The 23,566-nt window shown below is 43.1% G+C and overlaps 1 protein-coding gene across 1 annotated transcript in view; it reads right to left on the reverse strand.

The window, feature by feature from the left end:
• The window catches only part of LOC122795584, a 484,904-nt gene that overhangs the window by 15,645 nt on the left and 445,693 nt on the right, over positions 1–23,566 (reverse strand). Inside the window, exon 8 of the mRNA XM_044063834.1 lies at positions 5,915–6,188. Coding sequence (XP_043919769.1) covers positions 5,915–6,188 — 274 coding nt within the window. The remainder of the gene's footprint in view (positions 1–5,914; positions 6,189–23,566) is intronic.

Genomic DNA, 23,566 nt, shown 5'->3' on the forward strand with positions numbered 1-23,566 from the left:
AACATTTGAGCAGCTTTGGCAAAGATAACTCATATTAGATAGTAATTTCTTTGTCAAAGTTCAGTTTGAAATCTTTTAAAGAGCAGAAGTGGCTCTTGTGAACCATATTTTGCCTTTTATACTTAATGGCCAAATCCTTTTGTTGGCTGAAGGATTGATCTACTGCATTTTAACCAGAGTTTTGTAAGTTAGTGCCTGATTTTTATCCAAAATAAGGGAAACCCTAAAACAGCATGGGAAAAGTTAGTTATTTCTGCTGCTTCTGCTGGACTGGAGTTTTAAACTTGGAACTACATGGGTAAGTAGCAGTGATGAAGGCACTATACTGGTCTGTGCTGGTGATGCGACAGCCAAATGTTAATCTGAAACTCTCAGCTTACCAATCAGTTACTCATCTTCATGACCATGGTCATGAGTTTTGGCTAAGCTGAAAAGGATGAAATCTATCAAGGATACGAGTTGATGAAAATAATTCTGCCTTGAAAGGTTGTTGTGCTTCCACCTTATGACACAGCGAGGCATTTGGCAATCCAAAAGGAGTCAGATGAAGTGACTCTGGCACCTAGAGAGGATGCCCACTAGCAGCTTCCCACAACAGGTGTACTAAGCATACCTCGCTGGAAGGAGGAGGAGGCTACAAGCAGATCAAATTGCCTCATGTTTACTGACAAACATCTAATTCTCAAACAAACTGATATGGTATGTGAGAGATGTACTTACACAATGACACTGGTGGCAAAGCTCTCATATAAAAGCACTGCTAATGTCAATAGGGTTGTTACCAGTACACACACTGCACCCATCACACATAATTCAACGCAGAAACATAGACCCACATAGGCTGAGACACTTAAATGTAACCTTCCTAAACCCCAAAAGATAACGTACATATAACAAATACCGTCAGCAGCTCAGAATGCACTCTTTCAAAACAACATTCACATCAACACACACACAGAGCCACATCTCATGGAATCTCTACTTCTAAGCCCATAAGGCAAGCCACTACACAATCCAACACTGTGGTCATTGGAGACATCATTATGAGACACATTGATATCCCTCTCACCAGGCTGAATAAAGAGAAAGTCACAGTCAGTTTCATATCAGGGGCCAGGATCCACCACATTACGCATGCACCCAAATCATTAGACCACAAGTACCAGTATGACTCAGATACAGGCCAAGTAGGTGTAAATAGCTTGAGATGTACCTCTCTAGACGATATGAAGAGAGACTTCATGGAGCTCTTGGAATATATACCCCAGGCTGACATCAGCCTAGCACTGAGCAGCATTTTACCTTCTCCAAGGATGATGCCACAATATAAACAAAAGATGACTGACTTTAATAATCGGCTTAGCTTCTGGTGTCATTCTAAGGCAGTGCAATATCTGTCAGCATGGAAGAAGATGGTCAACAGACCATGCTGCTTTGCCAGGATGGTCTGCACTTCTTTCCTCTAGGCTTTCGAACATTAGTAAAAGCACTGTCTTCCCCTAAAATAACTTCTTTAGGCAATGCCAAACTGAAAGTGCTTCCAGCATAGCAAATCAAAACCATGAAAATTTAAAGGTGTTAATGTTCACTGCTAGAAGTCTAAACAAAAAGCTCCACTCCCTAGAAGCTCTCTTCACCCTAGAGAATGCTGAGATCTGTGCAGACACTGGGACATGGTTTAAAGCCATGGAGAGCACACACACAGTGCAAGGTTATAATGCCTTCCACACCTTTAGACCAGCTACTACACAGACAGGGACTAAAGGTTGAGGTTTCTCAATTTACATCAAATATAGCTACACCTCAAGGATGGTGAAACAGGGCAATGCACTTCAGCTTCTCCATGTTCAAATCACCATAGGCAAAATCCAATACCACTTCCTTGCAAGCTATGCACCCCCCCCACTATTTATGTATTTATTTATTTATTTTACATTTGCTGACCAGGTTGTCCGACTGAGCTGAAGAGCCCTTTTTCAGCAGAGGCTCAGGGAGAAAAGCTCCAACATATTAAACAATTTTCATTATAAATTAGCATTAAACAGCAATGTTACAGGATTATTATAAGGCATTCAGTAGCAATACAATGTTAAACAGTGTCAATAATCAGGAGTATAGCAAAACTATTTCAAGATGTATAAAAATAAATATGTCATTAAGATGAATACAGTTTTTGGGGTTAGTGGTTACAAAAACCCAGTTTTATCATAATGTAGTTGCATAAAGGCAAGACAATTACAATAGAATGTTTCTATGAGGTGATTTGCTTAATAGATTTTAGAAGACAGTAGAAAGAGTCGTCAAGGAAGATTACAGAGCGCTAGTGAGAAGAGAGTTAAGGGCAGAAAGATTAAGGTATGAGAAGTAGGGGATATTTAAGGAGGGAGAGTGCAGTGGCAGAACCAGTGACTTTTAAATTGCTCTCTGGTGGCTATCTCAAATTGTTTAGGATGTGTAAGGGTCCTGATTTCTAGTGGGAGCCTATTCCAGGCAATAATGGGGTGATAGCTGTACATGTTGTGTCCAACATTAGACTTGGGTTTGTAGATTTGTAGTAGGTCTTGGTTAGAGCTTCGGAGTGGTCTGGAGGGAGAATAAAGGGAGATGAGAGGGGATAGTGCTGGGCAGTAGGAAGGCTGGTATAGGATAGAATGGATGATCTTGAGCTGAGAGAGAAGAAGCTGGTGGGGTAATTCAAGCCAGTTTAGGTGTTTTAGAGAGAGACAGTGATGGGATTTGTAGGTTTGTTGGGCAGCAAATCTAACAACCTTGTTGTAGGTAGATTTGGGTTTGGTCAGGAGTGTTGAGTTAAGATTTGTGAGAATTTGAGAATTGTACATTAGACTGGGTAGAAGGTAGGTAAGAGAGAGTAATCTTGGCTTCAGCGGTAAGGAATTTCTTGTTACGGTATATGACACAGAAAATCCATACCATGTATTTAAACTTACTGGAAACACTCAGCATCCAACCCACTACCATATTCATGAGTGACTTTAATTACCCCACTATTAACTGGGAATTATATATGACACCAAATGTACAGGCACAGAGATTCCTGTATTTTGTAAACACAAACTCCCTGGACCAGACTCTCAATACACCAACCAGGGGTGCAACCATACTGGATCTGGTCCTCACTAATATGGGAGAGTGCTGCACACCCCCCTAGTGTAATGTCTTTTCTGGTATGGTCAGACCACAAAATGGTCTCCTTTGAAGTAAAAATAAAACCTGGAACCCCAGATAACCTTGGAATATTTAGAAACTACTGTAAGGCTAACTTCCTACTATTAAATGATAACCTAGCAAAATTTCAATCCCTCATAAACCCTGAGAACACTGCTGCCTATGAGGAACTGTTCAGAGAAACCCTATACAAGCATGTTAATAGCTGCAGAAAGGCAGTTGTACCCACCAGGAAGAAGTACAGAATTAATTCAAAAGACAAGCCAATCAGGTGGAATCCCAACATTAATACGCTGTATAACAGGAGGAAGAAAATCATGGCAAAAATTAGGAGGTGCAGCACCCAGCAGGACAAAAGTCACCTCTACTGAGCCAAAAGACATACCCCTCTCTCTCCCTCAACCTTTCCTCAGGAAATACCATTAAATATAACTCCCCCTGCTATCACTATGGAACAGGTCCTTGATGCTCTCTCTATGATCAAGAACAAAGCATCAATGAGCCCAGGCAATATTCCAGGTTTCTAAACAGCATGAAATATGACCTATCAGGTCCTCTGGAATTGCTATTTAACTCTAGCCCCCAAACAGGCTTCATGCCTCAAGAATACAGAACAGCAAAAGTCACCCCACTGCACAAAGGTGGGCCATCTACATACCCATAAGTCTTACTCATTTCATATGCAAAGCCATGGAAACAGTTATCACAGAAATGATCAATAATGAAATAGGAAACCTCCAAACACTGGACCCAACCCAATTTGGTTTTGTCAAGGGCAAGTCATGTCTACTCAATCTGGTGGACTTCTTTGAGAGGGTCACCAATGCAATGGATGAGGGCAAAATGGTTCACACTGCCTACCTTGACCTGGATAAGGCATTTGACATAATACCCCACTTGGGCATTGTTGACAAACTCAAGGGGTTAGGTACAAAACTTTATGCCACCCGTTGGATAGCCAGCTGGCTGAAAGATAGGACCCAGGAAGTTAGAACTGGGGAGTCCACCTCTACAAAGAGGCCAGTTACAAGTGGAGGCCATCAAGGATCGGTCCTGGGACTGCTCCTTTTTGGCATTTACTTCTCTGAAGTCAAGGCCAATGTCAATGGCCACTGGCTGACTAAATTTGCAGAAGACTGCAAATTAGGAGCTATCATTGAATCTCACACTGACACAAATGGTCTCCAGGAAGGGCTAACACAGACCAACAAATGATGCCACAGCCATGGACTAACACTGGATGCGAAGAAATGCATAACAGTATCCTTCATGAAGTCAACAACCCCTGTTTACTATCATATTGACAACATATCCCTAAGAGTTGACCAGTAGTCAGGTACTTGGGGACACACATAGACAGTAATCTAGCTTTTGATCATCACACTTCTACAGTAGTGAAGAAATCATTCTATGTTGCACAACTAATAAACAAAGGTATGGCATCTAGGTCCAAGAAAGTCATTGTTCCACTGTATTTGGCATTCATCAGACCTTTCATTGAGTACAATGCTCCCTTTGGTATGTACCTAATCAGACATATCCAACAACTGGAACATCTGCATGGAGTAAGTAACATGTCCTATGTAGACTGTCTCAGGGCCATATCCTTGTATTCTACCTCCTACAGGCTGTTGAGCGGAGATCTATGCCTGGCATATAAAACATTGTCAGACCTCACTCTGATGGACCTCCTGCATATCGGCAAAACAAACAGCACCAGAATTACCTGTTCTAAATACTTAAACATCATCTGTAATATAAATAGGACATGCTGGAGAGACAGGTATGCATTCCACAAAGTACTCCTTTTCTGGTACAGGCTCTCCATCTATGAGATGCAGAGTTCCTCCCTAACCCAATTCAAGTATAACTTGCACAACTATACGGGGAAAAGGAAATTCATCCCTAGACTGGCACCTGTGTCTTTAATGGACACAGGCAGCCTGTAAATGGTCCATCTCCTAGGCCCCTGCTTGTATATATTTAATCTCTCAAACACCTGCTTATACTTATCAAGTGTACCAGAACTTGGCAGAGATTTAGGATGCATGGCTGGGCTTAAAAAGGCCCCTGTGGTCGTTAGCCTAGTAAACATCTATGAACTTATGAACCTATAAGGACATGCTGGTGAGATTCTCAATCTATCAGCCTGCCTGATACAACTTGGGATTCTGCAGGATTAGCCAGAGACTGTTAGTAGATACAGGGAAGTTTAATCTTCCCATACAGCTTACTTACCATGGTGCCATTCAAAAAAAAAAAAAAAAAAAAAAAAAAAACAGATAAAGAAAATGGATGCATAGATACCAACATGTTCTTTGTAACAGTGCCATCTCCAGTCATTAGCTTACTTCCACCTGAAGAAGGATCCATGTAAATGAATAAACGATGATAGTCCAGCAATTCCTAACATTCTTATTAATGTTACTATGGTTCTAGCCGTTATACGTGTGGCTGTACATTTCTCAATTATCAGGCATCAGCCTACTCTACCTGGCACACACCTCAAAACCCCTATTCAACAGGTAGCAAACATAGCCGTTATTCGGTAATGATAATTCCGCTAGCCTCATCAGTGATCTTGATTCTCTCCCTCAGTTAAACAACAAGATCCTAGCAGATAGCTCTAATTCTGTTTCAGTTTTACAGTAATATCTTTCTTGTTATTCACCTTTTCTGTGACTAAATGACGTATTTTACACTCATGTTTATGATCGTGGAAACTCACCTTTTACTGCATCAACTCTTATGTTGTCCAAAGGCCTGTTACTTCCTGGATTTGCTTTACTATTATTTCGCCTTCCCAGTCCATTGCTACTTGCCAGCTCTCCTGTTGTGAACACCAGGTCAATAAGGCCATTCAACAAGAACAATGGCCTTGCCTCTTGAGGCTGCATACTAGTGTCATTCAGAATAGAGTGAAGCTGTACACCATCGACAAGCACTGTGGTTTTCACATTTCCATCCCCAGGATATGCAACAAGAGGCCTCAGTACTGAGTTCTGAAAACAATGAAAATGAAATAGTTACACTTTGTTCAGCATATTATAATACTGCACAACATTTAGCACTGTAATGTCTTCTCACAGACACTGTAGTTTGTGACAAAGTTCCAGAGAAGGTAGGGGGTTCAGTCAGCTTTGTCTGGAAATTACAATTCTATAAACATCATAGCCTGTAAATATGTCTGTTTGCCTTTCCATGTGAATTGCATAACACATCTTCAGGCTGCTATGAACCTTTACCATCACTACTTATGTTCTAGTTGGGCAGAAATCAAAATTAAGGATGCAATTCTACTGTCAGGAAAAAAAAAAAAAGAATGCTGCAAAGAACCAAATTAATGATAAATACAGGGTTATAAAATATGTATTCAACTTCCTTTCAGTAACATGTCCATGTAAAGGTTATGTTTATACTAACTATGCTTTCTCACATAGAGCAATCCATTGTTAAAGTGTTTACCATTTCAACACTATATATCTGCATTTGTATTCTTTGTTTTCTATACTCTCTTGTAAATAACTCAATTACTACGTAATCCACTTATAGCAATCAACTTATAACTTATGTACTGTGTGGTTTGAGCATTTCACATCAACATTGCTATTCTTTGTTTATCTTCTTCCTTTTAAATAACTTATGATATTATCTAGATATAATCTTACGCACATAGTGTCTCAACACATGACAACCTTGTACTGCTTGTTTATTCACTGTTCTGAAAATAATTTTTTTACTCTGTAAACTGAAGATTTTCTCCTCGGGTTTCCACTGAAAACAGGCCTGTCGGCTCAGTTCTAACCCAGTTAATAAATGTCAAATAAATAAGTGTACACATAGATATACATTTGCACTTATTAAACTAAAAAGAGAGTGAGCAAGCTCTATGGATTACAGGGATAAAGTTCTGACTTTCTCCCATATAACCAGATGTCAACTAGCCACTCAAATGCTAGTAGGGACTGGCATGGGGGAGGTGAGAAAGGAATGACTACTGCCATCTTACCCACCTCAGGGGGAAAGGGTGCTGCAGTTCATCCAGGAGGGGAGAAACATATCCTGCACCAACATTAACGGTACTTAGTGTCACAGCCAAGAGACAATATGCAGAAACACATGAGTTCTTAGATGCAAACATGTAGCAGTACTCAGACAGCAGAGATGATAGGACTTCATAAAGAAATGTCTGGACTCCACCTCTGATGACAGTATTGCTACAGGTTCCCAGCTCTCATCAGAGGGAATGGATCGGCTGAAGGTCATTCTCCCACTAACAGAGTGAACCAGTCAAATGGGGGTCAGGTGGGAGGACAGTTTGACAGAATAAGGGTCAGGGGAAAAGGGATCATGGAAATTCTTGACATTTACACCTTCAGAGTCTTGACAAATTAGCAGCAAGTTCATTTATGGGCTGTGACTTATGATGTCAGTGACTTCAACAGTCAAATGTGATGTGCATGAAAAAGCTGTACTTTCAATACAAAGATATAACTTTTCATTAATGACCAAGACAAATTAAGAGAAAAATACTCATTGTTAACATGGTTCATCAACAGACCGACTGGATGAAATGAAAAAAAAAGTATTGAAACTAAGGAAACAGGCAACAAAATAGACTCAGTTTAGTACTTCTGTCACATACTAGGACTTCTTCAGGACTGACTTACGAAACATATCAACAAAGTATAAGTATACGAAAAATATCATGTGACTTCACAATTAACAAGTGCTCAAAGAATCAATTTAAAGTAAAATTACAAAAAAGTTAAAATGAATAAACATATCAATGTATATACATTTCTTCATTAAAATAGTCTTTGCTTTGAAAAAAAAAACACTTCATATTGAAATTTCATTAAGACCTGGTTGGGGGGGGGGGTCATCAACATTTAATAAATTTATCATTTAATTTCTAGTTGATCAATTTTACTGACTTAACTATAAAAATGGATGCAAGTTCATGTTCCTTTTCTTCCATTTTTTCAGGAAACCTACTTTTGAAAACAATTACACAGTCCCCGGGATTCATGAAGCTTGCGCCAGGCACCGGAGTAGCATCGGCGATCTAGCACCAAATATGGCCGCTGAGCAATTCAGGTACGAGCTGTTTCCACATGCACTACCAGCGTACGCCAGAGCTGCGCAGCTCCCAGCGCATGTATGGTAATTACCCCATGCACAGCAGTGTAGCATGTAAATGAAGGTATATAGCGATTCATGAAGTGGTGCAGGCGTAGCGTAAGCATGAAGAAATGTAAACCAAAAAAAGGTTTACATTTTTTCAAACATAAAATCGGAGCCATGAAAGCAGACCAAACTTACGTATTATAATGTTAATATATGCCAATGGCTATATATATATATATATATATATATATATAGCCAGTGGCATAAAAAAACATGCACAACACAGAAAAAATAACATTTAATGTCATGACCACACTAACGCAAAGTAAAACTGCAGTGCATCGGTGTGCAAATGGGATCACAAGGAAAATATATTTAGATGTCATAAAACTGCAATGTAACACAATTCATGAATTCCCCATAATAGTCAATGGCACACATGCTACACCACAACCATGGCGCAAGGGTTGCTAAGGGTCTGTGACAGTGTTCTGCGTGGTAACTAGGAATTAGTAGTCAATGCCATGCAAATGAGTCAAGTAATACTGAATCGCAAACACCCAGCCATCGTAAGGATGTACTACACGGCGTAGCGGTACAACACCGAGGAGTGGCCTGGAGGTAAACATGACATCAAGAGAGGGGTGTGCCACCGCAGCTGTAAGCACATTGGATCATTGCTAATCCAGGTTGCCTGTTGCTAAGCAAAGCTGCAGGACAGGGGTGTGGAAGCAGCCATAGCTTTGCTTAGCTGAGAGCACACAAGGTAACCGAAAGTGCATGTGAACGTGGATGAAAACGCGCTCAATACCCAGTAAACGGCTGTGCGCGGCGTGCACCACAGCTGAAACAGGAAGGATATGGGAAGACAATAAGGAAATGCTGCAGCATGGTAATTGGAGTACAAATGAGTAATTAACACCTAGGAACTCACAGTGGGCCACTGACAACAGCTAACAAGGCTGCTAGCAGCAACCTGCAGAAAAGGAAAGAGGAGGTGCCGTACAGCAAAGAAAGAGAACTGTCACAGCAGAACAAAGCAAACTTGCAGTAGATCAGCTACATAACACATTTCCCAACACAATCCTAGGTTGTGAAAGTACAAAACAAGAAAGCCGGCAGCTGGATGCATGCCTGACAATGGGAGGGGAATCGGGTTGAAAAGTGAAGTAAAGGGCAATAGATGAATCACGGCAGCCAAGCGTAAGTCAACACCAAAGGGCCCACAATAGCAGTACCTGCTGTAAAACCAATAGTTAAGATACCCCACAGCTGGAATTGCACATACACACCCAATTACACCAGCATCACCCATTGCACAATAGTATAAGGTGTGAAAGCCCCACACACACGCTTGTGTATTCCCAGACACTCTGCACCATTGGTGTATACAGACGGGGAACATTTAATATGTACATGTTAGGGGCTGCCATAGCTTTGATTCACCAGCATGTGTTGGAGACTGATGGTGGTGTGGAGGATGATGCTGACAACCATCTCAAGCACCAGAGGAGGAGAAGAGTGTTCAGACCCAGGGTAACCTACAAGGGGCTACATGATCTAGAGATAGTAGAGCGTTACAGGGTGGACAGGGACACCATACAGCAACTTGTTGAGCTGTGCTGGCCACGCCTCAGAGCCAGAAGTAACAGAGGGGAACCCATCCCAGTGGACACGAAGGTATGTGTAAGCTTGAGAATACTAGCCACAGGTACCTTCTAAAGGCCAACTGGGGATATTATGGGGATCTCACAGGCATCAGCATCCAGGGTACTCCACCAGTTCCTGAATGCCATGTTACCACATGCCAATAAGCACATATACTTCCCCCAAATGAAGGAGGACTTGGCCAGCAATATGCGTCTCTTCCATTGTGTGGCAGACTACCCGGAGGTACTGGGTGCAATAGACTGCACGCACATACAAATCAAGTCACCACCCGGTGAGCAGGGTAGGCGCTACATAAACCGCAAGGGATACACCTCCATCAACTGCCAGGTCATGTGCAATGCCCAGGGCATTATCATGGATGTGTGTGCTGGCAGCCCTGAAAGCTATCATGACTCCCACATCTGGCATGCATCACAGCTGTATCAGGTATTTGACAGGGGGGACATCCCATATGGCCACCTGGTGGGGGATGCTGGCTATGCACTGGAACAGTGGATGATGACTCCCATCAGAAATGCACACACAGCCATGCAAGAATGCCATAATGAGGCACACGCAGAAACCAGAATCATCATAGAGCGCATGTTTCGAATGCTGAAATCACGGTTCCGTGCTTGGACATATCTGGTGGAACCTTGCAGTACTCTCCATGCACGTGTGCCCACATCTTCATAGTATGTGCCATGCTACACAATATGATCCTGCGGAAACAGCTGCAGCAGGGACAGAATGGTGAAGGCCCTCACAGCCCACCACCATTGCCAAGGGCCCCTCAGGCACAGAGGGACTCAGACCACGAACACCCTGTGCCAGCCCCAGTAGGCAGACGGAGACATGCCCAGTATGCCCATGCCTTGGCAAAGAGGGAATGTATAGCACACACACTGACAGTGTAGGCACTCATAGACTGACACCCTTCTCCACCTGCACACACAGCAAACATGGATGGCACACACACACACGACCACCTGTAAAATGTCAAGTACAGTTGATCTACTGTGTGCATCCTACATAGGTAGCCCTCAACTATTGTACACACAACTGCCATTAGCACAAGGTAAGTCAATACCTGAACAGTAAATTAAGCTATCAGCATGTGTCCATACTGTATGTATAAGTTCATAGATACATAGGTAGGTACATGCCTAACTGCCAGAGCCCACTCATAAGCATAGGCAAAAAGTGTCTGCTGTCGCCACCCCATTGATTAACTAACTGTCCCCCTATGGAGCAGAGCCATTTGTGGGATCCCGGGGGGTGTATCCACTGTTCCCCACCCACTCTTCAAGGATTCCCTGGAGTGTTAGTGAGGGGTTTTGTATAATGTAATCAGGGATGTAGTTCCAAATAATGGGGAGTATCCATGACAGGAATCTTCTCAGATGTTTACATGTTACATAGTATACCTTAAACACAGCTGCATATATAGGTAGTATTCCACAGAATAATAAATATGTTGAACACCCAACTGCTGAAATGTGTGTTAATCACCCTTGCACTACCAGTGCCTGCTCTGAGAGGTAAAATACCACTGCCAGGATTAGAACACGCAACCATGTACACAATCTTCACAATAACATACCACTAAGCTACCTGAGATGTACCAAAGGCAGTTGTGTTTACTGAGAGGATAAAACACAAAAGGTAGGAATGTGTGGAAATAGGACAAACCGGCATGTACCCAATGAAAGGTGTATGTTTTATATGTATATATATATATATATATATATATACATATATATATATATATATATATATATATATATATATATATATATATACATATACATATATAAAGATATATAGGTTGATACTAGGCTATCTGTATGTTTGGCTTTCGCCACCCTTTTAGATTAGTTGACTGTGCCTCTGTATAGTAGGTCACAGAAGGTAGCCCTTTTAAGGTTTGTTTACTGTATCTCTGTCAAGCAGCGACACAGAAGAGATCCCAGGGGTAAACTTACGATCTTCCATCCATTCGTTAAGATTTCTCTTGAAGAGGGTCAGTGAGAGGCTCTGCCTGACATGGATTGGGATTTTGTTCCAGAGTAAGGGGAGCTCTGGGATATGAATCTGTCCCTCCAGCATGTCCTATTTATTTCTGTGCTGAGGTTCAGGTCCTTGGAGCGTGTAGCTCTAAGGGATTTAGATTTCCTGAGGTGAAGCATGTCCATTAATTCTGGGTTGGACATGGCTTTATACGTCAGACGCAGATCGCCTCTGAGTAGGCGGTATGCAACTGAGTAGGAGATGGAGTTTCTTTAGCTGAACTGCATAGGGCATCTGTTTGAGCCCCTTGATCCTCTTTGTGAGATACTTTTGGGGTCTTTCCAGGTGCTGAAGGTGTCGGGTAAGGTACATCCCAAATGGGGCACTGTACTCAATTATGGGCCTGATAAGTGATGAGTAGAGGGGCACAAAGACCTCTCTTGATCTAGATGTGAACCCTTTCATGTTAACATGGGCTATATAGAAGGTCCTTCTAACCACTTTGTCAACGTGATTGTCAAAGGAGAGATTGCTATCTACTTGGGTCCCCAAGTCCCTAACTACTTCTTCCGTACTTAATGGATTACCACCTATGTGGTAATTTGTGGGCACTTTGTTTTTTCCAAAGGGGATGACTATACACTTTTTGGCATTTAGCTTTAGGCCATGGCTCTGGCACCAGTTATCTGTCTCTGTGAGACCTTTTTGGTGGATGCTTGTGTCAGTCAGAGAGTCGATTATAGCACCCAGTTTGAAGTCATCTGCGAACTTGGTAAGCCATAGTCCACCCGTGTTAGCCTGTATCTCGGAGAAATATATACCGAACAAGAGAGGTCCCAGGACTGAGCCTTGTGGGACACCACTTGTAACTGGTTTAGAGTCTGACATGGCACCTGCTATTCTGACCATGTGGGTTATATCCCTGAGCCAGTTTGCAACCCATCTTGTGACACAGGGGTTGATATTTAAGCTGGTGAGCTTATTTATGATGCCCGAGTGGGGTATTGTGTCAAAGGCCTTTGCGAGGTCCAGGTAGGCTGTGTGGACTACCTTCCCTTCATCTATGGCTTTGGTAACTGTTTCAAAGAAGTCGACCAGGTTAAAGAGGCAAGATCTGCCCTTAACAAAGCCGAATTGGGTAGGATCCAGTGTCTGGAGGTTCCCAATGTCTTTGTTTATGATTTCCATGATGATACGTTCCATAGCTTTGCAGACCAGGCTAGTCAGGCTTACAGGGCGATAGTTTCCGGGGTCTGTTGTGGCACCACCTTTGTGGAGTGGGACCACTGTTGCTGTACGCCATTCCTTGGGAACATATCCTGTAGTAAGGCTGAGATTGAACAGTGAATTTATATGAGGGTTTAGTTCTTCTTGGAGCTCATGTAAGACGCAGCCTAGGACACTGTCTGGTCCCATTGATGCTGTGTTTTTAGCTTTGGAGAGGGCAGCTCTCACCTGTGCATCTGTGATCTCAGGAAGGCTACACTCTGTTGGGATAGATATTTGCTCTTTTGGGGGGGAGAAGTTTGCACTGAACCTTTCTGCCAGGATGTTGGTATGTTCAACACCATATGTGATAGCATGCTCCATGCATTCCTGTAGGTGTCCATAGAATGCTTTGTAAAGGATTCTGCATTTTGGGCCGTATTGTCCACTGGCCTGGGGGCTTTGAAGGATTCCACCTCAGTTTTGAGAAGTGTGAAGTTTGCTTTTGAGAAGTTCTTCACCATGGTTTCCTTGGCTAGGGATGTGGACGGAATATGGATGTCCAGTGAGATTTGTTTATGGTCTGATCTTACCAATGAGGGGTATACCTCTGGTGTGGAACATAAAGACCCCATGTTGGTGATGACCAGATCCAGTATTTTTTCCCCTCTTGTGGGATTGGTGACCAGTTGTTCCATAGCATTTGAGTTTATAAATTCTAGGAACCGTTGGGCGAGGGTGTTTGGGCTTAATTAGTTTTCCCAATCGATGTTTGGGTAGTTGAAGTCACCCAATATAATAGCGTTTGGAGAGACCTTCATATTCTCCAGTGTTCTCAGGAAAGCCGAGTGAGGTTCCTTATTTGGGAGGGTGGTCTGTAGCAGGCTACAAACTGAAAGACAGTTTTACCCACTGTTAGTTGCACATGGATGGTCTCCGAAGCTTCATGCAGTGCCACTAGCCTGGAGGTGTGGGTATCTTTGATAAATATGGATACTCCCCCTCCTTTTGTGGTTCGGTCTGAGTTTTGGGGCCGGAAAGCATGGTATGAAGTATAGCCTGGTAGTGCTGGGGTGCTCTCGGGAGCCTTGAACCAGGTTTATGTTACTGCACAGATATCGATATTCTCCATACTGAGGAGAGTCTCGAGTGCGTGCATCTTGAGGTTTAGACTTCTGGCATTGAGCAGCATTACCCTTAGTTTTTTTTTCTTTGTGTTGTCTATGGGGGTGGGTTTGTCTTTTGAGCCTTGCCTAAAAATGGCACTATGGGGGAGGCAAGAGCCTTAGCCAGTATTCGAAAACCCAGGGGTGACAGGTGCAAGCTGTCCCTAGCGAAGCAACGTGGCTTGTCGAGCATGTCATCCTAGGCTGACAGACTCTGGATCCCCTTTGAATGACACCAATACTTTAGCCAATTGTTAAAATTGATCATTTTGTCTTTATACTGTGGCATCATTCTTGGTGAGGGTAAGATGCTACTCAAGGTCAGGGTCATACCGGCCAGGGCTACATGATCAAAGAGCTCCTGTACATCTTTTGTCATGTAGTCCAGGGAGGTACGTCTCAGGTCATTCACACCAGCATGGACAATGACGGAGTCATACTTGTACTTGCTTTGGAGTGACCCCGAGTGCTTGTGTTATGTGGCGTATCCTGGCACCTGACAGGCAGCTTACAGTGACCTTCTCCTTGTTCAGCCTGGTGAGTGGGACGTCAGTGTGTCTGACAACAGAGTCACCTATTGCAAGTATATTAGGTGTGTTGTTTAGCCTTAAGGGCTGTGACTGTGTGGCACACTGACCTTCTAAGTTATGTGCTACGTGGATATTGTTTCGTGGTAGGTGTTGCTTGGATGTCTGCTTTGGAGGTCTCTGCTGCTTAGGCAGATTTTTATTTAGAGCCTCCGAATATGTTTTTGTGTGTTTATGTGTTTGGTTTGCTGATGCGATAGGTCTATGTGAGACTGGATTTGTGGTGTGTGTGGTTACCTTCTCCTCCTGACAGGCTGTGCCAGTACTGGGTTGAAAGAGCTTAGCCTCCAGTTTGGCTATATAGTTGCATCTCTCACATATATCTGAGCTTGTTGGGAGGAGGAGAGGGTGGTCTGTATACATAAGGCAGTTGTAACATTGCCTCAAGATTCCCAGATTCACCAGCTGGACTGGAGAGTAAACTCGAAACGGACCTTTGGACATGCCTGAATAATATAGGGAACTACTTATTGACTGATCAGAAAGAACCAATAGGGAGCAAGTGCTTTGAAGGAGTATAAGAGGATGTAGTGCTTTAGTTTGTGTTTATCTATGAGATTACTTATACGAGCAAGTGCAGGGCTTTAGAATGAGAATAGAGTGCTTAATTTGAGATTTAGAGCAGTTCTAAGGGAAAAAGTGAAGAGTAGACTTTGTGGAGCCGGGAATAGTTTAATCTTGTTTAAGCGGCGCTGCCAGACACTGCTCTGTGCGCAAGACCGCGCTAAAAGAGGGTTGCAGGGTTTTAAGAGATAGAGATCAAGGAGTTTAGAATTGACCCAAAATGGCCAATGAAACTACAGCTTCTAGGCAGTAACCACTCCTACAGGGACAGGCAGGCTGTTCAGTGCTAACCACTGCCACTGGTGAACACAGAGACTTCCCTTTAGTCCAAGCAAGCACTGGCCTCCAGGAAACTTACAAACAGTTCAGAACAGCAAATCTGTAACTGAACTTTCTTAAATTTCAGAAATTGGGAAAAAAGCAAGATTTTTTTTTTCTTTTTTGTTTTAGTTTAAAGGTAGCAGAGATACACAAGTAGCAAAATAATCACAACAGTGCAATAAATGACCCCACACTTGAGTGCTAGGCCAAAGTCAGGTAAAATGCAGTTTTAAGAGAAAAAAACGATTTTAAATTAAGTGCAATACAGGAAATGCAGTAAACAGGCTCTAGATGTGTTCTAAATACGGTTTCCAATACAGATATAAACTTTAGCAAGCTGGAAAACGCCAAAAAGTAGGCAGCAAAGCAGTAATTCTTAACAAAAAAGCAGAAGAAAATACTTAAAATCTCAAAAGTGGCTCCTTTCTCCTCTCAGCGTTTTCTCCCCTTGGTAGGTGCTTCAGCAACAACTAACAAGCCTGAAAAGACGTATATACATCAACATATATATATATATATATATATATATATATATATATATATATATATATATATATATATATATATATATATATATATATATATATATATATATATATATATATAGAGAGAGAGAGACAGAGGAAGAGTGAGAGATATATGTCGATATATGGGGATATACATATATATGTAGATATATAGATAGGTTAACAACATCTACATAACCATGGAGGTACATATAAATGGGATACCTACCACATACCGACTGCTTGACATACTGACGCGTGTAATCACGAGGTTTAAAGTCCGAAAGGACACAGTACCGAAACACCAGATGCGCAAGGTTTAAAATCACGATGTTAAGGGACATTTAGTTAGTGCTTCTGGTGTTGCTGTTGCGGTAGGCTACTGTGTGTTAGTATGTTTCTGAGGGCTGTAGTGTGTGTAAGTGTGTGCTCTGAGTGTGGAGTGTGTTCCTGGGGGACTGTAATGTGTGGGTGTGGGTTAGCTTTGTGCGTCTGTTTGCGCGATCTAGGACATAGAATATTGAAGTAGGGGGTGTGGGGCACAGACACCCACATGGGGGGTGTAGGGGGGCTTGCCCACCTGCCAATACGTAGTGTAGGATGGTTTGTTTGGATGTGGTGGGTAGCAGTGTGTCTGTGTGTGCGTGTGTGTGTTCCATGTTCGTGTTACTTTTGCGAGTTACTGTCGCTGTCGGTAATGTGGGGTATGGGAGTCTGGGCCCGGTACTGTGGGTGTTGGAACTGTGTGGTTTCAGGATTCCATAGGTATCCCGTATACAGCGGTTGAAGTGTTCATATATGAGTATAACATGGACCATAGCAATCACACATTCCGCCACGACCAACCTTTATGAACAAAGGATATGTAGAGTATATGCCTATACACTATTACAAATATGTGCTATAGACATGAGCCAATGATAGGGTTACCATATGTCCCACTTTGCAAGGGACAGTCCCTCTTTGGGCGGTTGTGTCCTGACCAGCTATATTAAACGTGGCAAATGTCCTGAGATTGTAGGACATAATTATGTCCCACATGTAATGTAGTAGTTGCATACAATAGTTCTTTCTGTATCTAAAATACCTACATGTTACAAGAAACAGGATATGCAACTAAACTGCTACAAGAATAAGCTTATATTAGGTAAGAAAGGAAAGTTCTATCCCTTGTACTGACCGCGGGTTTGTGTCGGCCTGTCAAATCTGATGTGTGTCCCGAAAAGGTCCCACTATGGCCATATGAAAAGGTGGCAACCCTAGCCAAAGAGGGTCGGTCACCAACACAACCACAGTGACTGCAAATACCTATGACAGAAATACACAGCTTTCATGTAGCAACACTTTGTTACATTCCGATGTATTGCCGAAAGGATTCAAGGACTAACATCACCTGCATGCTATACAGGAACCACTTAACAGTGCCTTAATGAATCAGCCTGCAATTACCATAGTATTAGTCCACTAAATGATAGGTGTTCAAATAGGGAAGGAACCCTCACACACATATCGATTATGTATAAAAGCAGTTCCTACACACCTGCATCTGCTATGCACACCCACCAACATCACCCCCACACCCAAACAAATTACAATACAAACTGTAATAACATCACAAATCATTCACTCACTGAACGACATCTGCAGAAGCCTCAACATACCTTGTCAGAGACACACTAATATGGCCCTATGTGAAATAGTTGCTGTTATACAAAGGAACATGGGTAATGGGACATGGAATGGGTAGTGTGACAGCGGTGAGGTCTGCGGTGGGTGTGACAGATGCATTTAAAATGGAGGTGGGATTACATCAAGGTTCAGCTCTGAGCCCTTTCTTATTTGTAATGGTGATGGACAAGTCGACAGACGAGATCAGACAGGAGTCCCCGTGGACTATGATGTTTGCAGATGACATTATGATCTGTAGTAAGAGTAGGGAACAGGTGGAGGAGACCCTGGAGAGGTGGAGATATGCTCTAGAGAGAAGAGGAATGAAGGTCAGCAGGACTAAGACAGAATATATGTGTGTGTAAATGAGAGGGAGGACAGAGGAATGGTGAGGATGCAGAGTAGAGGTGGTGAAGGTGGATGAGTTTAAATAGTTGGGATCAACAGTTCAGAGTAATGGTGAGTGTGGAAGAGAGGTGAAGAAGAGAGTACAGGCAGGATGGAGTGGGTGGAGAAGAGTGTCAGGAGTGATTTGTGACAGGTGAGTACCAGTAAGGGTGAAAGGGAAGGTCTACAAGAGGGTAGTGAGACCAGCTATGTTATATGGGTTGGAGACAGTGGCATTGACAAAAAGGCAGGAGTCAGAGCTTGACGTGGCAGAGTTGAAGTTGTTGAGATTTGCAGTGGGTGTGACGAGGATGGACAGCATTAGGAATAAGTATATTAGAGGGTCAGCCCAGGATGGAAGGTTTGAAGACAAAGCCAGAGAGGCAAGATTACGTTGGTTTGGACATGTGCTGAGGAGGGATGCAGAGTATATTGGGAAAAAGATGCTAAGGATGAAGCTGCCAGGTAACGGGAAAAGAGGAAGGCCTAAGATAAGGTTTATGGATGTGGTGATAGAGGACATGCAGGTGGTTGGTGTGACAGAGCAAGATGCAGAGGACAGGAAGAAATGGAAACAGTTGATCTGCTGTGGCGACCCCTGATGGTAGCAGCCAAAAGAAGAAGAAGAAGATACAATGGAACAGCTGCTGATGTTACAGGGTTTGTTTGCACTAATCCCATTTCAGAGGGTTGTGTGTACACCGGGAAGCGTTACCAATTACTGATTAACGGCACAGTATGATACACATGTACACCAAATCAAGGATGTCTGGTGAGCACACTGTAAACCACATAACAGTCCATGCATAGCCATACAGCCTTGAGGTGCCCTAACATCCTTGCCATACTGAAACATCTGCAGAAGTATCAGGTACAAACAAATCCTGCATAAGTAGCAATGTTCTGAAATATAACAGCTGTACTCACATGTAGAACAACATTGTCTAGCCATTACACACAATCAACGGGAGTCATGAAGCTAATATATCTCTGTCTGTCTCCATATAGCTGTTGAAATACATCACAAACAACACATCCAGGCTGTCTTCTTGAAAGTAAGGTAAACGGACAACGCCCAAAAGGAGTACTCAGTTATATACCACTGTTGCCATGGTATCGGCTAATGGAGTAGCTGCACAGTTGATGTGCATCTAATTAACTACTTTGGAACACCAATTGGTGGTCAGGATAGCACATGTTACCGATATTTAACTAGAAAGGGATGGCTTATCACACATTCAAATCATCCGTATATACCAGCAGAACATTATAAAGAAGATTGAAACACAAATTAAAAAGGACTGAATCAACAGTCAACGACACCTCGGGTTACTAATAAGGTATGTAGAACACTCAGTATGTCTGTGTATTTAGTACCTGTTCGGTAATAATTAAAGTGCTCGCAGTCCATATAGTGGAAACAGTTATCTCGTAGTGATGTATTGTTGAGCATAGTAATGCTTGTAACATTTATGTGTGTACTGCTGTAGGTCACAAGGCAAACACCGCATACACCACAAGGGATGTTATATAAGGGCTTCGAACACAAATAGTCCTCATCAGCCGCTGTCAGTGGCAGGGCTGGTTCAACAAGTATGTGCTATAACAGGGGACAGTATATGTTGATATATTGTAACAGTAGCCATATGTATGGGTGTATTACTGAGAATAACGTTGAAGGTTGGCCCACTGTGCAATTATGATTTGCATTATGGGATATTGTGCCAATAACTGTGTAATGTATAGTATTGTAGGCAGATATGTATTTCAAGTTACATAGCATTACTGTTATGTTAGACAAACATTAGTTATGTCTATTGGCATTTACAATACACAATAACAGGATACATATGACTTGTAGTCACCCGACAGCTTATCAGCATGATAGCAAAGTAAAATGGAAGAGCTAGTTAACTATCCATGCACATAACACATGCAATAAGTGCAAAGGTATTTATAAGCCTAGCTAGAGTGTGTTGGCTTTCGCTACCCCCATAGGTTAGTTCCCTGTGCCTCTGAATGGCAGAACCATTAGTTCCATGTGCCTCTGTCCAGCAGAGCCACTGCAGTGATCCCCGGGGTACATGTCTGTCTCCCATCCACACGTCAAAGTTTCCCTTGAAGAGTGCTACTGAGGGGCCCTGCCTGTTGTACATTGGAATCATGTTCCAAAGCATGGGGAGTCTCCGGGTCAGGAATCTATTCATCCAGCATGTCCTAGTCATCGTTGTGGTTAGGTGTATATCCCTAGAGCATGTGGCTCTCAGGGGCCTCTGTTTAGGTGGAGCATATCCAGCAATACCGGGTTGGACATGGGCCTTGTATGTCAAGCAGAGATCACCTGTAAGTATTCGGTATGCAACCGAGTACAGCTGGAGTTTCTTAGGTTGGGCTGCATAGGTCATCTGTTTGAGGTCAGTAATCCTCTTGGTGTGGTACTGTTGTGGTCTTCCAAGCTGTTGCAGTTGTCTTGTAAGGTATATCCCAAATAGGGTGTTGTATCCTTTAATGGGTCTAATAAGTCATGAGTAGAGAGGCACAATGGCCTCCTTTGTTCTGGATGTGAACCCATTAGAGATTAGGGGGTTGGGAGGGTGGCCTAATGGTTAAGGTGTTTGCCTTACAAACACAAGGTACAGGGTTTGAATCTTACAGGGGATAATTGGCTAGGCTTACTATGGCTTGCAAGGGCAGTTAGCCTAGTACTAATCTATGAACCTATTAGGGGGGGCCACTTAAAAGGATATTCTAACCACCTTGTCATTATGGGTATCGAAGGAGAGATTGCTATCTACTGGGGTTCCCAGATCCCTTATTACCTATTCTGTATGTAGGGGACTAGCACCTACGTGGTAGTCTGTGGGTAATTAGTTATATCCAAAGGGGATGACTATGCACTTTTTGGCATTCAGCTTGAGGCCATGATATTGACACCAGGTATCCGTCTCAGTGTGACCCTTCCGGTGGGTGTCTATAACAGCTGGGGAAACAAGTATGTCCCCTAGTTTGCAGTCGTCTGTAAACCTTTTCAGCCAAAGCCCTCCTGTGCTTGCCTGTATGTCAGAGAATTATATATCGAACATGAGGGGTCCTAGGACTGAGCCCTGGGGGATGCCACTTGTAACTGGTATGCAGTCGGACCTAGGGTATGCAACTCCCACTGTGTGGGTTCTGTCCGTGAGCCACTTTGCCAACCATCACATGACATAGGGGTTAATGTTCAGGCGGATGGGTATGTCGATAATACCAGAATGAGGAATGGTGTTGAAAGCCTTTGAGAGATCTAGGTAGGCTGTGTGGACCTCCTTACCCTCACCTAATGCCTTGGTAACTGTCTCTAAGAAGTCCACCAAGTTTAGGAGGCATGGTCTGCCCTTAACAAAGCCAAACTGGGAGGGGTCAAAGGTTTGGAGGTACCCAATGTCTCTGTGACTGAGATCCATGATGATGTGCTCCATAGCCTTGCAGACCAGGCTAGTCAGGCCTATAGGGCAATAGGTCCCATGGTCCGTTGTGGCGCCACCTTTGTGGAGTGGGATAACTGTTACTGGGCGCCATTCAGAGAGCACAAAGCCTGATGCGAGGCTATTATTGAACATGGTGCATAGGTGGGGAGCCAGTACGCTCTGAAGTTCGTGTAAAATGCAGCCTGGGGATGCTGTCCGGTCCCATGGATGCTGTGATATTGGCTTTAGAGTGTGCAGTTTTTACCTGCGTAGTTGTGAGTACAGGGACTCTGCACTCTTTCTGTATAGATATGGGCCCTTTAGGGGGTGAGAGGGGGCGAGGGTAGCACTGAACCTATCTGCCAGGATGTTGGCAATATCAGTTGGTTCTGTAATGTTCATGCCTTTGTGCTGTAACTCAGAGCAGATCTGGGTGTTGACATCGAGATATTTGACATAGCTATAGAATGCTTTGTGCTTGTTGTTGGAATTAGTGGTGGTTTTGATTTCGTAGCTAGCTTTGGAGGATCTTATAAGGGATCTGACCTTCTTACTGAGGCTGACCAGGGAGCTCCTCCACGCATGGGATTGTACTCTCTTTTGCAACAGTGTCTTCCTCCTGTTGTACAGTTTGTTTATGGCAGGGGACCACCAGATTGGCTTCCTTAATTAGGAGTATAGTGTCTTGGTTCTGTTTGTGATAGCACGATCCATGCACTCATGTAAGTGCTTATAGAGTGCATTTGTGTAGGATTCAGCAGTTGTAACAGTATTGTCCATCTGCATGGCTGTCATGATGTTCACCACATCTGTCTTAAGAAGCATGAAGTTGGCTTTGTAGACATATTATACTGTGGCTCCCTTAATGGGGGGTGGGGGCGGGATGTGGATATCAACGGTGTTCAGCTCATGGTCGGATTGGACCAACGAGGAGTTGACTTCAGGTGTGGAACACCAGTCACTCATTTTGGTAATGCTTAGGTCTAGGATATTGTTGCCCCTGGTGGGTGTGTGGATAGTTGATCCAGGGCATTGGTGTTTATGAATTCCAGAAAGCGTTGAGCTAATGAGTTGGTACATGAGTAGTTTTCTCAGTTAATGATGGGGTAGATTCAGTGAGACTATGTGATGAGTGTGGTGTGGTGCGAATGTTTACCTTCGCCACATGACTGTCAGGGTCAGGCTTGGTTGGAGAGAGCTTTACCTCCAGTTTGGCTAGATAAGTGCATCTCTCACAGGTTGTGGTGTTGGGTGGTAGGCGCAGAGGGTTGTCTGTGTACATGAGGCAATGTCTACATTGCCTCAAGATGTCCAGATTCATCAGATAGACAGGAGAGAACACTGGCAAGCTGACCCTTGGACATGCCTGAATATAAAACTAATTTTCCCTAGATAAGTGGGGAAAGTGAGTACAAGAGCTATTTTACTCTAAGCAAGTGAGAAAAGTATGTACAAAACCTGTTTACCTCTAGGTAATGAGGAAGATTGAGTGCTATAGTAATTACTAGCTTACGTAGTGCTTACAAGTTTTGAACAAGTGCTAAGCATGAATAAGCAATCCAGATAGGGTCTTGGATAACATAAACACACTGCCCCCCAACAGGTACACAATCATATATCCATGTACACCACAGAGCCCCTGTACCCACAACTATGCAGGTACAAGCTGCACTCAGGCTGCATGGGACCTGTCCACATCACAGGTTGTATCATACACATATGGCAAAACAAGTTGCTCT

This window comes from Protopterus annectens, chromosome 2.part2 (genome assembly GCF_019279795.1).
Source record: "Protopterus annectens isolate FY-2018-M chromosome 2.part2, PAN1.0, whole genome shotgun sequence".
Lineage (NCBI taxonomy): Eukaryota > Metazoa > Chordata > Ceratodontiformes > Protopteridae > Protopterus > Protopterus annectens.